This window comes from Melanerpes formicivorus, unplaced genomic scaffold, assembly GCF_026170545.1.
Source record: "Melanerpes formicivorus ecotype bairdi unplaced genomic scaffold, bMelFor1.0.p_v2 SCAF_11, whole genome shotgun sequence".
NCBI lineage: Eukaryota > Metazoa > Chordata > Aves > Piciformes > Picidae > Melanerpes > Melanerpes formicivorus.
Window position 1 is genome coordinate 5312753 of NW_027142363.1, and position 15383 is coordinate 5328135.

At 40.5% G+C, this 15383-nt stretch overlaps 1 protein-coding gene across 2 annotated transcripts in view; it reads right to left on the reverse strand.

The window, feature by feature from the left end:
* Window positions 1-15383, reverse strand: part of SAMSN1 (SAM domain, SH3 domain and nuclear localization signals 1) — a 103153-nt gene that overhangs the window by 57231 nt on the left and 30539 nt on the right. For both annotated transcript variants that reach the window (XM_068144429.1, XM_068144430.1), the window contains 3 exons: window positions 14327-14395; window positions 6522-6645; window positions 5046-5422 (listed from right to left, as the gene is read on the reverse strand). In XM_068144429.1, the coding sequence (XP_068000530.1) occupies window positions 5046-5422; window positions 6522-6645; window positions 14327-14395 (570 nt within the window). The remainder of the gene's footprint in view (window positions 1-5045; window positions 5423-6521; window positions 6646-14326; window positions 14396-15383) is intronic.

Below are 15383 nucleotides of genomic sequence, written 5' to 3' on the forward strand. Positions count from 1 at the left end.
AAGAAAAGAAATCCACTTCCAGTACCTCTCTGCTGACTTGTCTCTAATAGGAGATGTTTCCTCCTCTCTTTCCTGTAAAGGATGCTTGTATCATCCTACAGGCATGGCTTCCATGCTACACAGCTATTGGGAGAGTGGATAGGTCAGCCAGTGAACTAGCATGTTCAAGCATTGAAGGAGAGAAGAAAACAACTCATTAGATTTTCTCTCTCTGTCTTAGGCAGTTCAAGACAGTCTCAGAACTCCTTTGTGAAGAGGACCCCCTCAGTTGTGACAGTTCTGCACTCTGTGCCTGTTTCAGGGGTATCTAAGTCCAGCAAGCTTCTGAGCCTAGATGTTCTATACCTTACATGAGCAATATATCACACTTTCTTAAGGAAGTGAAGAACTTAGCACACAAATAGCAGAAGGGCAGCTTCTGGTAACCACAATGAAAAAAAAAAAGAGGCAATAGGAAAAAATAAGTCTGAGACAGACAGCTGAGCTGCATTCTGTGGGGCTAAGCCTGAGGAATAAAAAGAAGTGTAAAACCCAATAACCTTTGGCATTAAGGTCAAATGGATATTAAAGTGGTGTCTGGACAATCTTCTCTCCTCTGCTTCATTTTCAGCTGACTTGTAACATTCCAAACACCGGCCTGGCTCACTCATTTCTCCCCCAATATACTTTATGGTAATACAAAAATATGCAGCATAGTAATTTCTTTGTCCAGGGATATATTTATTTTTTCTTTCCTGCTGAAGTATTCAGTATTTGCTTAAATAGATTTCTAAGGAAGAACTACTTACAAATTGCATCTCCTTAGGAAGAATATCAGTAACAATAATTTCACATGGCAATCTTGACACACCAAGAAAATGAAATGCTTTCTGTTGCCTCTAGCAAAATTTTGACCAGCTGCTAATGATATTGTAAACAGCTGAACAATGCAGGAAAATAAATGACCTATGTCTAAGTTAACTTTGTACAAAGTTACTAAGGGTGGCACTGTGGCTATAAAATGGTAATACAGCATGTTCAATTCTACATAGAATAGAATAGAATAGAATAGAATAGAATAGAATAGAATAGAATAGAATAGACCAGACCAGGTTGGAAGAGACCTTCAAGATCACCGTGTCCAACCCATCAACCAATCCAACCCACCTAAACAACTAACCCATGGCAGCAAACACCCCATCAAGTCTCCTCCTGAACACCTCCAATGATGGTGACTCCACCACCTGCCCGGGCAGCACATTCCAATGGGCAATCACTCTCTCTGTATAGAACTTCTTCCTAACATCCAACCTAAACCTCCCCAGGTGGAGCCTGAGACTGTGTCCTCTTGTTCTGGTGCTGGCTGCCTGGGAGAAGAGACCAACATCTGCTTGTCTACAGCCTCCCTTCAGGTATTCTAATTGAAGGACAGAAAGACAGACTTCCAAAATTTTATTCACAATGCACGAAGGTGGACAAGCTGGGTGAGATTTTAGTTGTCTCCAATGTCTGGAGAAGAGGAGGCTCTGGGGAGGCCTTATTGCTCTCTACAACTACCTGAAGGGAGGTTGGAGCCAGGAAGGTCTGCAACCCTTTTCTTCTCCCAGGCAACCAGCACCAGAATGAGAGAACAGAGTCTCAAGCTGCTCCAGGGGAAGTTTAGGCTCGAGGTGAGGAGAAAGTTCTTCACTGAGAGAGTTGTTGGCCATTGGAATGTGCTGCCCAGGGAGGTGGTGGAGTCGCCATCCCTGGAGGTGTTCAAGAGGGGATTGGACATGGCACTTAGTGCCATGGTCTAGTAGGCATGAGACCTTGGGTGAGAGGTTGGACTTGATGATCTTTGAGGTCTTTTCCAACCTTGTTGATTCTATGATTCTTCGTTCTGGAGCTAACACAAGTATTTACCATGCACTTAACTGGGGAAGGCTGAAAGAAAGGTGATTAGAAGAGTTTGGTGAGCTTGTTACAGCTGAAGATGGATGTGACTTTTGCCATCTGTTCTTGTGGTTTTCATTTAGGTGACCAGCTTGGGTGATTTCTGTCAGCCTTTTTATCGTTTTAGGTGAAGCAAACGATGACAATATGAAACATCATAAGGGGGGCCATGTAAAGCCTTGAGGAGGAGGAAAGGAAGAGGAAGAAAGAAGTCAAGGGAAGAAACTAAAGGAAAGGAATTAGGATCACTCATACTTTGTTTCTCTAAAGGCTAATCTATCATGAATTCTTTTTCCTGAAGATTATGGGAGAGCACTACTTAATTTACTATCTGCAATTCAAGCTTTAATTAAGGCTAGACTCAATCAGCTTTGCATATCTTGCTGAGATGACTCTGGATAATATGTGTCCAGTTCAGATAGTTGTTTGTCCCTCAAATCAGATCTATCACAGTTTGCTGACAGAATATCAAAGGCCTGCATCTTAGTCTTGCATCTACCAGTTTTGTCCATTTGCCTCAAGTCAGGACATACCAACTAGCATTTCAGTAGTACTATTTCAGGCTATCTTTTCCACTTCATGCTGTTGCAAAAGCAGTAGAGGAGTAGTCAAGCCAAGATCAGGCAGGAAAATTAAGTGATACTTTACTCAAAGCACCAGAAAGAGTATTATAAAATATATAGTTTTTACTCTAATAAATAAATCAGCATCAGACAGAGCATCTGCATCATCCCCAATGTCTGATCCCTTCATAGCAAAACCGCTACTGTCAGCTCGTTTGGTTCTCAAACCGACAACACTGAAAATCCAGTCTTTGCAATCCTCAACTAGGCCAGTTGATAGAAGGCAAATGCAAAGAATGAGATGTCTTGCTGTTTCCTGTAATATAAATATGAAGACACTCCACCCACAGAGATATATTAAAGTCAGGGAACCCATCAGGAAAGCAGATGGCAAAATAAACAAAAATGCAGGGGGGAAAAAGCCATTAAACCTCTTGCTGACATTTAATAGTAACATGGGTAAGACAAAGAACAGAACAGAACAGAACAGAACAGAATAGAATAGAATAGAATAGAATAGAATAGAATAGAATAGAATAGAATAGAATAGAATAGAATTAACCAGGTTGGAAAAGACCTTCAAGATAATTGAGTCCAACCTATCATCCAACACCATCTAATCAACTAAAGCATGGCACCAAGCACCTCATTCAGTCTCTTCCTAATCACCTTCAGTGATGGTGACTCCACCACCTCCCTGGGCAGGCCATTCCAATGGGCAATCACTCTCTCTATATAGAACTTCTTCCTAACATCCAGCCTAAACTTCAGCTGGCACAATTTGAGACCGTGTCTTCTTGTTCTGGTGCTGGCTGCCTGGGAGAAGAGACCAACCCCCACCTTGCTACAACCTCCCTTCACATAGCTGTAGAGAGCAATAAGGTCTCCCCTGAGCCTCCTCTTCTCCAGGCTAAATCTCACCAGGGTAGAGAACACTAAGAGCCTGTTTGTGACAAAATGAAATATAATCATTTGAATCGACACTTTTGCTCTCATAAATCTGGCCAACATGTCTGTAATGGTCTAAACTGAACCAGCAGGCTAACCTGTCTGCCTCCCCCAACACAGAAGTGAGAGGACAAACCATGAAAAAGCTCTGGGTTGAAACAAAAAGAGTGAGATAAGAGTTTGCTCAGCAAATCAGATACTCACAATACAAATGCACAATTACCTTAGCCTTCCTGCAGCAAAAGCACGGCAGAAAGCAGTAGCAAGCGAGCTGAAAACCCAAGCCAGGGAGATACTCTCCCATCCCTCCCTGTCCCACTGCCACCTCAGCGGATGAGAGCCAACACCCAAACCCCAGAACCCAAATGCAGCAATGGGAGCAGGAAGCCTCTCATGTTACAGTCTGAACTTCAAGCACTGTAATATTTAGCTCCAGCCAGCACTTTCGTTTTGAAGCTGGAAGGAGGCAGGATGGTTTTGCGTAACTGCAGCATGTTAAAATCCAACCTATGACAATGTCTGTTGTTACTGTTTTGCCTGGGACTTAAACCCGAGCTTGGGATGCTGAAAGTTGCTTCCATTAGAAGCAGACATATGATGGAGCCTGGCATCCCTGACACAATTTGGTTTCTAGTAAGGAAAGGTCCTATTTACTGGCAGACAGGAGGACGCACCTGTCAGACCATAATATTTTTTCACAGTTCCTGACCTATTTCTGATACCACTTTGTCCCAAAGTTCTGTTGTCAAGGACTCTCCCTCTGAGTTTTCAGTGCTGAGTTTGTTCAGTCTGCTGCACCTTTGTCAGCTTGGTTTTAGGGATACTTGGCTTTCTCTCTCTTCTAATTACAGTTCTATCAATCAAAGCTTTTGCCTCTCTGTTTTCTATGTCAAATCCCAGGAAAATCCTCTGGGCTACTTTCAGCTAGATAAATTCCATGTTTCAGGTACTGCCTGTTGTTATGTCAGCTACTGTGTCATTAAAAAGGATTGAATGACTGCCTCTGTGCATCAGAAATGTGGTTGCTATATTGACCTATGCAGTTGTGTCTGTACCTTTCCTAATGATTTATAAGCACACATTAAAGAAAATGCTGTTTTCTTCAGGAGATTCTCTTATGTAAGGTTATGGTTGCTCAGGTCTCCATTTGCACACTCAGCTGGCAGGTTTCAACAGGTAGATGTGCTGTGTCACTGAACTATAGTGCCTCCTGTGGTTTAGATTTTAGAGTGAGAACCAACTCTGTTGCTGAAGCACTGTAGAGGCAATGGGCACAAAGGTAAAAGTGGTCACTCTTTCCTTCTTCTCTGATGCATTTCAATCAACCAGCCATCTTCAATGTGCTTACCACTATGCAGAGTGACAGAATACCCACTATCCTCACTAAGGGGAGGGAGAAATCCTTCATTGCAGTGTCTATATTTTGTATACCTCAGCAACTAAACTTTTCTTGGGGTTGTCAGCCTGAAAAAGCATTCCCATCCATTTACCTGAAATCTAAACTCGGTTTATTGCATTTCATAATGACATGGAAGAAGACAGCACCTCTTTAATGCTGAATCAAAGCAAAAAGTTTTCACTTCTTACGCATATCAGCACAAAAGAAACCACTTGACTTACCCAGGAGTACTGTAGATCCATATCAGTTAGAGAATATGTAAGATGTGGCTCATGAGATGAGCAAGTACAGTTTTCCCATTCTTCTATTTTTGAAATCAAGAAGTCACAAGGACAGAGCTGATTATCAGGGAATGGTTTCCAGTCACTCCACAGGTGAAATTCGGTTTCTGAATAGATTGAAATAGTTCCTAAGTTACTAAGTCTGGAAGTGTATGAGCGGCCCAGAGACGCAGAAACAAACTCTGCCCTAGTCTCAGCCTCTTCTTTTCTTCTTGCATTATCTTTCCAGGTCTTCTTTTCCTGAGGTTTTGTCAGTTTCATGCAAGAAGTCAGTGCTTCCTCATCCTCCTCAGAAAGAGAAGCATCTTCTAATGTATCTTGAAAAATGCAAAATCTTCTATTATGTTGCAATTCACAGAGAAAATAGCACACTTCCCCTTCCTCCCCCCCCCCCCCCTTAAATCTGTCTGTTGCATTCTATATAAAGAAAAAGCCAAGAACTCAATAAAAAAACAAATAATAATGATAATTAAGGAGATGGAAAGGATCTTTTACTGGGTCAGACATCTGAACCGAAAGCAAGATCTATTCTCAATTTAGTAAATTTATCTTGTTTGCTCAAAAGCCTGGAAAATTGTATTGGTTCTGCAATGAACATGGAAATTTGCTGATTGAATGTTGTATTGGTGCATAGTTGCAGGGACCAGGAGTTCAGTTTAGATACTGGGAAATTTCTGTAAGCTTTTCCATATAATTCCTCCCCTGCCCCTTCCCAGTATGGATATTGCAGTTCCAAACTAGCTGCTGAAATCTAAATTTCCTCATGTACTTCAGGCCAGACAATGATTTGCCTGGAGTTTAAACTCATTTGGCTGGGATTGGTTTGAAATTAATCATATGGACAAATGCATTGTACAGTAAATGCATGCACTGTGAAGGGGGCAAAACAAGTTCAGGTGAAGAGCTGGTGCAGATCACTGGCCTGTGGGAGCCTCAAGAAAATAACCTGAGCTCAACATCAGGTTAGAATTCCTGTGTCTTATGACCCTAGGCATGATGAGAGGTCAACTTGCTTCTAACACTACAGACCTTCTCGTGCCCCAAGTGTCTTGTGACACTGAAGGCTATCTTTGCAGTTGTGAGTTTTGCCTCTCAGATCTGAAACATTACAAAACTAGGAACTACTCTAATAACAAGTTGTCCTCAGCACGGAAGTCCCACTGTTATACAATTCTCTTTATCTCAAAGCCCCACTTGCAAGACAGGCTGTTACAAAACTCCAGCTAGCCTGACAGGAAACAGGTTTGCACACTATGAGGAAGCCAGCACTAAAGTGGTATCACAGAAGCATCTCAGCTGGGACTTGAAAATCATGGGTGGTGAACGACAAACCAGGACAGGGTTGTTTATGGCTGTGTTCAATACAGTGTCATTTGCCAAATGTTGGAAAGAGTGATGACATGATGTTTTACTTACTGAGAGGGAGCATAACATGTTTGACATCCTCCAAGCTTTGTGTACTTGTTCTTTTGGTGCGGACTAATTTCTGCAATCTCTTTAGTGTTCCCATGGACTCTGCTTTATTATCTGGTTCTGTACCCTGGCAAAAAACCCAAAGATGTTAGAAGTATAATGTTCTGGGTTCCAATGGGAATTTTCTCACAAGGATTTTCTTCACCATGAGAGTGGTGAAGTCCTGGAATGGGTTTTCCAGGGAGGTGGTTGAGGCCCCGTCCCTGGAGGTGTTTAAGCCCAGGCTGGATGAGGCTCTGGGCAGCCTGATCTAGTGTGGGGTGTCCCTGCCCATGGCAGGGGGGTTGGAACTAGATGATCCTTGTGGTCCCTTCCAACCCTGAATGATACTATGGATACTATGATACTTGGGAGGTACCACAACCAGAACAGCAAACTGAAACAACCAGTGGGGTATTTGTTACCATACTGACAGTCATGCCTGCCACATAATGTGAGGGCTAGCCCGGGCAGGCACAAGAGATTTTTCGTTGTGCAGTGGTGTTGGGGTCTGTATCACTTGCTTTATATATTACTTCATTAGTATTATTGTTATGTCTGTTGGTCCTTTGCTCTGTTGAGCTCTCCTTATTTTAACCTGTGAGGTTTGGAATTTTTCCTTTCTATCACACCATAGGGGTCAGGGGTGTCATGCAAGTGTCTGTAGGGCTTGTCTGATGGCTGGATCTAAATCACAACATATTCAAACACTAAAAAGAAGAATCTAAGGGTAACGTGGTGTTTAATATGAGCATGACAAAGCCTCTGATTCAAATAATTTGTAATCCACACTTTTCATGCTTTAAAAGTTAGGCACTTCCTTGATTGTGACCAATTGAAGCAAGAAAAGGGAAAACACAAGTCACAGAAGGCATCACAATCAGATCAGTGCTCATGTGGCTGTTTACATATTACTTTCCTTGAATATCCCTGTATTAATTAATTACAGATTAGTTCCACAAAACATTTTAGTATATGCACCCAGTACATTATCCAGGAGCATTTTAGGTAGTGCACAGAAATCCCAGAAGTGGTGAGCTACTGCATTTAAATGGGTATGGGATTGTGTTCTGAAACACCAATGTTTTCCTTTGTTCTAGGTCTTGTTTCCTTCCCTAGATGAAATGGCAATAAATGAAACCACAATTCCAATCTGTTATTGGAGTTTCCAACGATGTTCTACTAGAGAAACTCAAGGCTTGAGTACTACAGGCTTCTAGAGCAAGAACTCTGTGAACACAAAGCTGTCCCACATGCTTTCACTTGTGTTAACCCAGCTACTATCTTGCAAATCAGTCCAGAAACACTTCAGTTATCTTCCAATCTGACTCTGAACTTCTCTGTGAGCTTGTGAAAGAAATTCCAAACTCTGACAGCAAGTAACCTCTCTTCCATAGTCACATTGGAACAATACTCTCTGGCTTCTATGGATGTTCATCCATTTACACCTATAATGAATTTCCCTTATCATGGGAATGCATCTTTGGCAATGTTACAAGTGATTAAGTGCTAGTGCTGATGTTATCAGAAGGTAGAAATGCAGAGACCTTTATTGCACTCTCCCCAACAATTAGGTCACACATCATAGATCCTTTCTGCTTCCTTCTGTGCATAATCCTTTGAGATAAAGTCATTATGGAGTATGCAAGCACAGCCTAAGTGTGCAGGCTGCCTGGGGATGTGTCTCAAGAAATTCTGAACTCCTCAACTATCATTTGGTTTAAAAGCTTTTTGCAAAGTCTTAGCATGAAGCATGTCTGAAAGGCCAGCACTAACATGGTACAGGACAAATCCATCCCCTGTAGTAATGATAGCAGAGAGGGTGTACATTAGTTTCAGATTTAAGAAATAAATAAATGACAGGTCACTTGACAGATAACTGCTTATAAAGATGGCTGTGCTTCAAGTGCCAAAGGCACTTCTATCATGACATGAAGCTCTCTAAGAAGAAATAGAAATCCAAGACTTCTCTGGCCAGGTAAAGGACATTTTAATACATATTTACTTAGTTTTATGACACTAGACAATCGTTCTGACATGATAATAAGCTGAAGCAGAAAGTTAGTGAAAGCTAAGAACAGGTGAGATATCCCCCTGCATATTCAGGTGCTTGACAGAATGATAGAATTGTTTGGGTTGGAAAAGACCTCCAGCTGTCAACCCAAGATGACCATGGCCATCAAAGATTTCCAACCTTGAAAGGGTTTGTACCAAAGAGCTTGCACTACCACTTCCTCTTGGGACAGCTTTAAACTGTCATGGTGATTTTATAGCCTACAGGACTTGCTGTATCCTCCTCATGTAAATATTGGAATGTTTTCTTGAATATCACAATATTATAATAGTCTAACTTTGGTTATTAGTATTAGAATGCTGCAGTATTAAAAGTTGCCTTGAGCCCAGCATGACTTAGTGAAACAAATACATATCTCTATTTGTAAACTTACACATACAGAAGTGTGGAACTATTTTATTCTTTCCATCACTCTTATTATTTATTTTTTATTATTATTATGAATAATAACCATCCTCATTTATCTCTAGACACCCCTTCCATCATGGCTGATATTAATTTAGCATGATTCCACTTGTGCTAAAGGAGCTATGCTGACTTCTTCACTCAAGGATAGGACCTAAGGGGTCCTCCTCTTGATAAGCACAGTGAATAATGTAGAAGTTCCCATGGTGGATAGCAATTGGATTTAGACTCCCTTCTTCTCAGCAGCATGTTGCATTCCTTGAAGTCTGCAGACTCCTGGGAACTGGGACTCAACCACAGGAACACAGCAGGAAGCCAGAGAGTTTAACATCAACACCTGTTCATGTTTCCAGTGTATTTTGTTAAGTTATGGCTACATCACTATGTTTGTTTTGACCAGAGGCATATATTTAAAATCAGTTTCACAGTTACACCTCTAAGCTCAGTTTTGGTCTCAAACTGCCACAAGTGAATTCATTGCAAATGAAAATATGATGAAAGATACTTTCAAGAAGTTTGACTGACAATCTCCAGCTATTATTGGGTGTCCAACAGACAGGATCTGAATACAAGTAGATCTCCCATAAATCATGTAGTGTAGACATCAGTTCGCCAGCACCAGCTGTTCTGCTGTGTTGATTATACACATACTACAGTATCACAGTATCGCTAAGGTTAGAGGAGACCTCAAGGATCATCAAGTCCAACCTGTCACACAGACCTCATGACTAGACCATGGCACCAAGTGCCACGTCCAATCTCCTCTTGAACACCTCCAGGGATGGCAACTCCACCACTTCCCTGGGCAGCACATTCCAATGACGAATGACTCTCTCGGTGAAGAACTTTCTCCTCATCTCAAGCCTAAACTTCCCCTGGCGCAGCTTGAGACTGTGTGCCCTTGTTCTGCTGCTGGTTGCCTGGGAGAAGAGACCAACTCCTTCCTGGCTACAACCACCTTTCAGGCAGCTGTAGAGGACAATGAGGTCACCCCTGAGCCTCCTCTTCTCCAGGCTAAACAATCCCAGCTCCCTCAGCCTCTCCTCATAGGGCTTGTGCTCAAGGACTCTCCCCAGCCTTGTTGCCCTTCTCTACCCTTTGCTAGTTACTAATATGGACAAAATCTAGCTGCTTTCAATATTATTTTGAAGACTAATAAAACCTAGCATTCTGGTCTCAGCTCTAGTCACCCTAAGGTCTTTTTACATCTTGTATTTGAGTATTCTAAGTCCACTGTGGGCCAAACCCAAGCATTCTTACATTAGTCATGTTCTGATTTGCATTTTGAGCCCTCTTTTCCCTTTCCAAATTCAAAACAGTAGGACTGCAGTTTTAGCTTAACTAAGGAGTGAAATTGAGGTGCAATTTTTCAGTCTCTCATGGTGAAATGCCTTTACAAAATAGATCACAATATCACAATGGGTTTAAAATGCTAACATTGCTCTAATATAAGATCTCTTGTAGTAATAATCATTTGCTCACTTATAAATAAGAATACCAAAGCAATGACTTTGAGTTGTGAGCTGGGATTTCCATCATGGAGACATCAAGATAAACTGAAGATAATCTGTTCAGATAATTTTATTAATGGCAAACTCTAATCCTCTTTACCTTAAAGCACTCATTCCGTAGAATCTATTGTTAGTGAAATGTCACAAGTGCTTAAAACATTCCTCTAGTTTATAGAGAAAAATAACTAGAATAACCTCTTTTTATAGAGGAGGAAAAAAAGCTCATACAATATTAGTTAGTGATGGGACAGATTTTAAATTAGCAGAGGTAAAACATTCTTTAATGTAGAAACCAGACAATCAGCTGAATTGAATATCATAGCATCATAGTATCAGTCAGGGTTGGAAGGGACCACAAGGATCAGCTAGTTCCAACCCCCCTGCCACGGGCAGGGACACCCCACACTAGATCAGGCTGGCCAGAGCCTTGTCCAGCCTGGTCTTAAACACCTCCAGGCACCCTGGTGCCATAATTTTGGTGTATTGTCCTGGCAACCCTTAGTCACATCTTAGTAAAAGTATGGATAAAGGAAAAACTAATGAGAAAACTTTGTTAAATGGTCCCTGGTTTCAGGTGATTTTTTTCCTGCTGCCTGTGTTATCTGGAATATGATATCTAACATTCTGTACTCTCTAGTTGCTGCTGTCAGAGGCATAAAAGAAGGTGGTGAAGTGACAGAATGTGCAGCACTACTGGTTAGTCAAATAACATACACTAATTTGGAGTATGCTACTTTCTAATGCCTTCCTTCCCTGTGGAAGAGGAATAGAGTAGAGTAGAGTAGAGTAGAGTGGAGTGGAGTGGAGTGGAATGGAATGGAATGGAATGGAATGGAATGGAATGGAATGGAATGGAATGGAATAGAGTAGAGTAGAGTAGAGTAGAGTAGAGTAGAATAGAATAGAATAGAATAGAATAGAATAGAATAGAATAGAATAGAATAGAATAGAATAGAATAGAATAGACCAGACCAGACCAGACCAGACCAGACCAGGTTGGAAGAGACCTTCAAGATCATTGCATCCAACCCATCAACCAATCCAACCCACCCAAACAACTAACCCATGGCACCAAGCACCCCATCAAGTCTCTTCCTGAACACCTCCAATGATGGTGACTCCACCACCTCCCCAGGCAGCCCATTCCAATGGGCAATCACTCTCTCTGTATAGAACTTCTTCCTGACCTCCAGCCTAAACCTCCCCTGGCGCAGCCTGAGACTGTGTCCTCTTGTTCTGGTACTGGCTGCCTGGGAGAAGAGACCAACATCCACCTATCTACAACCTCCCTTCAGGTAGTTGTAGAGAAGGATGTTCCAAAAGGTACTATGGAAAAATATTGAAGAACCAGTGCATAGAACAGTAAATCTCTACTCATAAAATCTGCCCATTTAAAATCAATGTAAAGACTTACATTTCCAACCCTCACCATGTTCTAGGTTGAGAATTTGCTCACTTGAATATTATAGTTGCACTTGTGTTTTGCCCAACCTATAAGTGCAACTATCTTTAAGGAAAAAAACATCCCTCATAATGCTCATTTTCCTCATATGATTCATTTTCCTGCTTAATGGGGTTTTAGTTATGAAAAAAAATCACATCACACCATAAATGAATTGTGTAAATCACAGGCTACCCCTTTAGTTGCACGTAATTTCCACGCTGTGCATGGATATTTACAGACACACACCCCCCCTACATTTTATAAATGCACTTGTAAAAATACATTACAGTAAAAAAATAAGACCTGCATTTTGTCTGATAAACTGCTTCAGGTTTACCCTAAGAGATTCTAAACACCTTAGAAATCTTTGCTCCCTGAGATGTTATGAGGATTAACCTGGTGACAGAAATACAGCAATTTGGAAGCTAAATGTAAAATACTGCTGGTCAGATTCCAGCAATCTCAGCCCCATTGAGCACCCTTTCCTGGGTGTAACTGCATTAATTTCAATAAAAGCACTTGCACAGCATGTCACTTCTCAGCATGAAGAATTTAGTCGTGGCAGAGTCTAATCTCTGATTTTTCCTCAACAGGCCTGCCTTCCCCAAAGAGCTGCAATGATTTAATCATGATCTTAAACTCAGAGTATAGCGTAATTGTGAGGAGACAAAAATTACTGTTTACTGTGTCAGTGACGCTGCCATTATTGCAGCATAGTCATTTCTGGAAAGTTTCAGTAAGACCCTTGGTGTACATAGTGAATATTAAAATGGTACATCATGATAGAGGACTTTCTGCCCTCTTCATACAGAGAGTTCTGTCTAAGTCACTGAATTTGGATAAGTTTGTGTTTACAAATGTTAGTAAAGCCACTGCCAACCAATATATGGATGAGCACTGGACAAACTGATTTTATGTGCTCCTGCTCATACATATCTGACCTTTAAATTTACCTACTGTTTTAGCCTGATACTTCAATGACTCAAAAATTAATTCAGAGTCAAACTAAACAGTCTAGGAATATAGCCAGGTTTCATCCTGGGAATCACAGAGCAATAATAAGATATTCTCAAAAAGATAAAGAGCTGCCATGATTAATACCATGGATATGAATAACTATCTTTCCACTTTGGGGGAAGCAACATACAATAAAGGAAATTTTGCAAAAGTACCATGCTCTTCCAGGCTGCTAATGAGAAAAGAAAAGAAAAGAAAAGAAAAGAAAAGAAAAGAAAAGAAAAGAAAAGAAAAGAAAAGAAAAGAAAAGAAAAGAAAAGAAAAGAAAAGAAAAGAAAAGAAAAGAAAAGAAAAGAAAAGAAAAGAAAAGAAAAGAAAAGAAAAGAAAAGAAAAGAAAAGAAAAGAAAAGAAAAGAAAAGAAAAGAAGAAAAGAAAAAAGAAAAGAAAAGAAAAGAAAAGAAAAGAAAAGAAAAGAAAAGAAAAGAAAAGAAAAGAAAAGAAAAGAAAAGAAAAGAAAAGAAAAAGAAAAGAAAAGAAAAGAAAAGAAAAGAAAAGGGAGAAAGAAAGAGAGAAAGAAAGAAAGAGAGAAAGTGAGAAAGTGAGAAAGAAAGAGAGAGAAAGAGAGAAAGAGAGAAAGAGAAAAAGATAAAGAAAGAGAAAGAAAGAGAGAAAGAGAGAGAGAAAGAGAGAAAGAGAAAAAGAGAGAGAAAGAAAGAAAAAGAGAGAAAGAGAGAAAGAGAGAAAGGGAGAAAGGGAGAAAGAGAGAAAGAAAGAGAAAGAGAGAAAGAAAGAGAGAGAAAGAAAGAGAGAAAGAAAGAAAGAGAGAAAGAGAGAGAAAGAAAGAGAGAAAGAGAGAAAAGAAAGAGAAAGAGAGAAAGAGAAAGAGAGAGCGAGAGAAAGAGAAAGAGAAAGAAAGAGAGAAAGAGAGAGAAAGAGAAAAGAGAGAGAAGAGAGAAAGAGAAAGAAAGAGAGAAAGAGAGAAAGAGAAAGGGAAAGAAAGAGAGAGAGAAAGAAGAGAGAGAAAGAAGAAAGAGAGAGAGAAAGAGAGAAAGAGAGAAAGAGAGAAAGAGAGAAAGAGAGAAAGAGAGAAAGAGAGAAAGAGAGAAAGAGAGAAAGAGAGAAAGAGAGAAAGGAAAGAAAGAAAGAAAGAAAAGAAAGAAAGAAAGAAAGAAAAGAAGAAAGAAAGAAAGAAAGAAGAAAAGAAAGAAAGAAAGAAGAAAGAAAGAAAGAAAGAAGAAAGAAAGAAAGAAAGAAAGAAAGAAAGAAAGAAAAGAAAGAAAGAAAGAAAGAAAGAAAGAAAGAAAGAAAGAAAGAAAGAAAGAAAGAAAAGAAAGAGAGAGAGAGAGAGAGAGAGAGACTATTTTTATGGCAACTCACCATTTCACTGTTACCAGTGACACTTGCGTGGTGAACTCGTGGTGGAATCCACTGCTCATAGTTTATCACCTTGACAGTAAGAGAAGTAAAATTAAAGAAAACCGACAACATAAATAAGACTAATAATAATAATTTGTGTCATGGGATTGAATACAGATTGAGAGCTCAGCAGCCTTTTAATGCAGTACTGTGTGCATATAAAAACAATGGCTGACATACACTGGCTGACATACACTGGCTGACAAACACCAGCTGACTCCCTATGAAATCAGATTGATATTGAACTCTCTTAATTTCCTAAATTACCTGGGATTTAGTAATACCTTGGAGACATCACAGTGTCTGTGGTCAAGCAGAAGAGCAGTGCTTTATACCACAGGAAGCTCGAATCTCATCCTAGGTCTTAGCTCTCCTTACTCCCTGAGCAGGAAAGCCACAGGACACTTTCCTCAGCAGCAGCCCCTCAGCTGAGGAGCAAGTGTCGCTGCTGCATTTCTACAAAGTGCCTTGTTCAGTTCTTCCTCATTTTGTCTTTGCTGTCGAGCCCCAAGGGTGCAAGCTTGAATTGGATTAACAACGCAGAGAAAACGGGAGGCTCCTCAGAACTGAGCAAAGACTAAACATACTTTCATCATCTGCCCATAATCCATTTCTTGGTCACAATGTCCTCGTGACAAGAACACCATGAAAATACACATTCCATGGGTACCGACGCAGTCCCGAGTGGGCAAGCCTGAGAGTGCTTATAGCTTATCAGTGCAAGTAATGAACACTAGCCTTTTTTCTTCATGAATATGAATGACACTTTTGAAGGCTAAATGCAACCTAGGGAATTTACGTGAGAAATGAGGCATGAAACATTCTGGAAAATGTATTAGCCCAAAGACTGTATTGCTTCATATTTTATGTTCTTCCCAATATGCCACAATGGGTTTGAGCCATCAAGGAAGCCCTGCTAGACATGAGCAAGTGAGAACAGAGATCTGAAAAATACCTGCAGAAAGTAAAGCTGTTTTAATGGTAAGGTACAAATACTATGGTGTTGTTCATGCTGTGT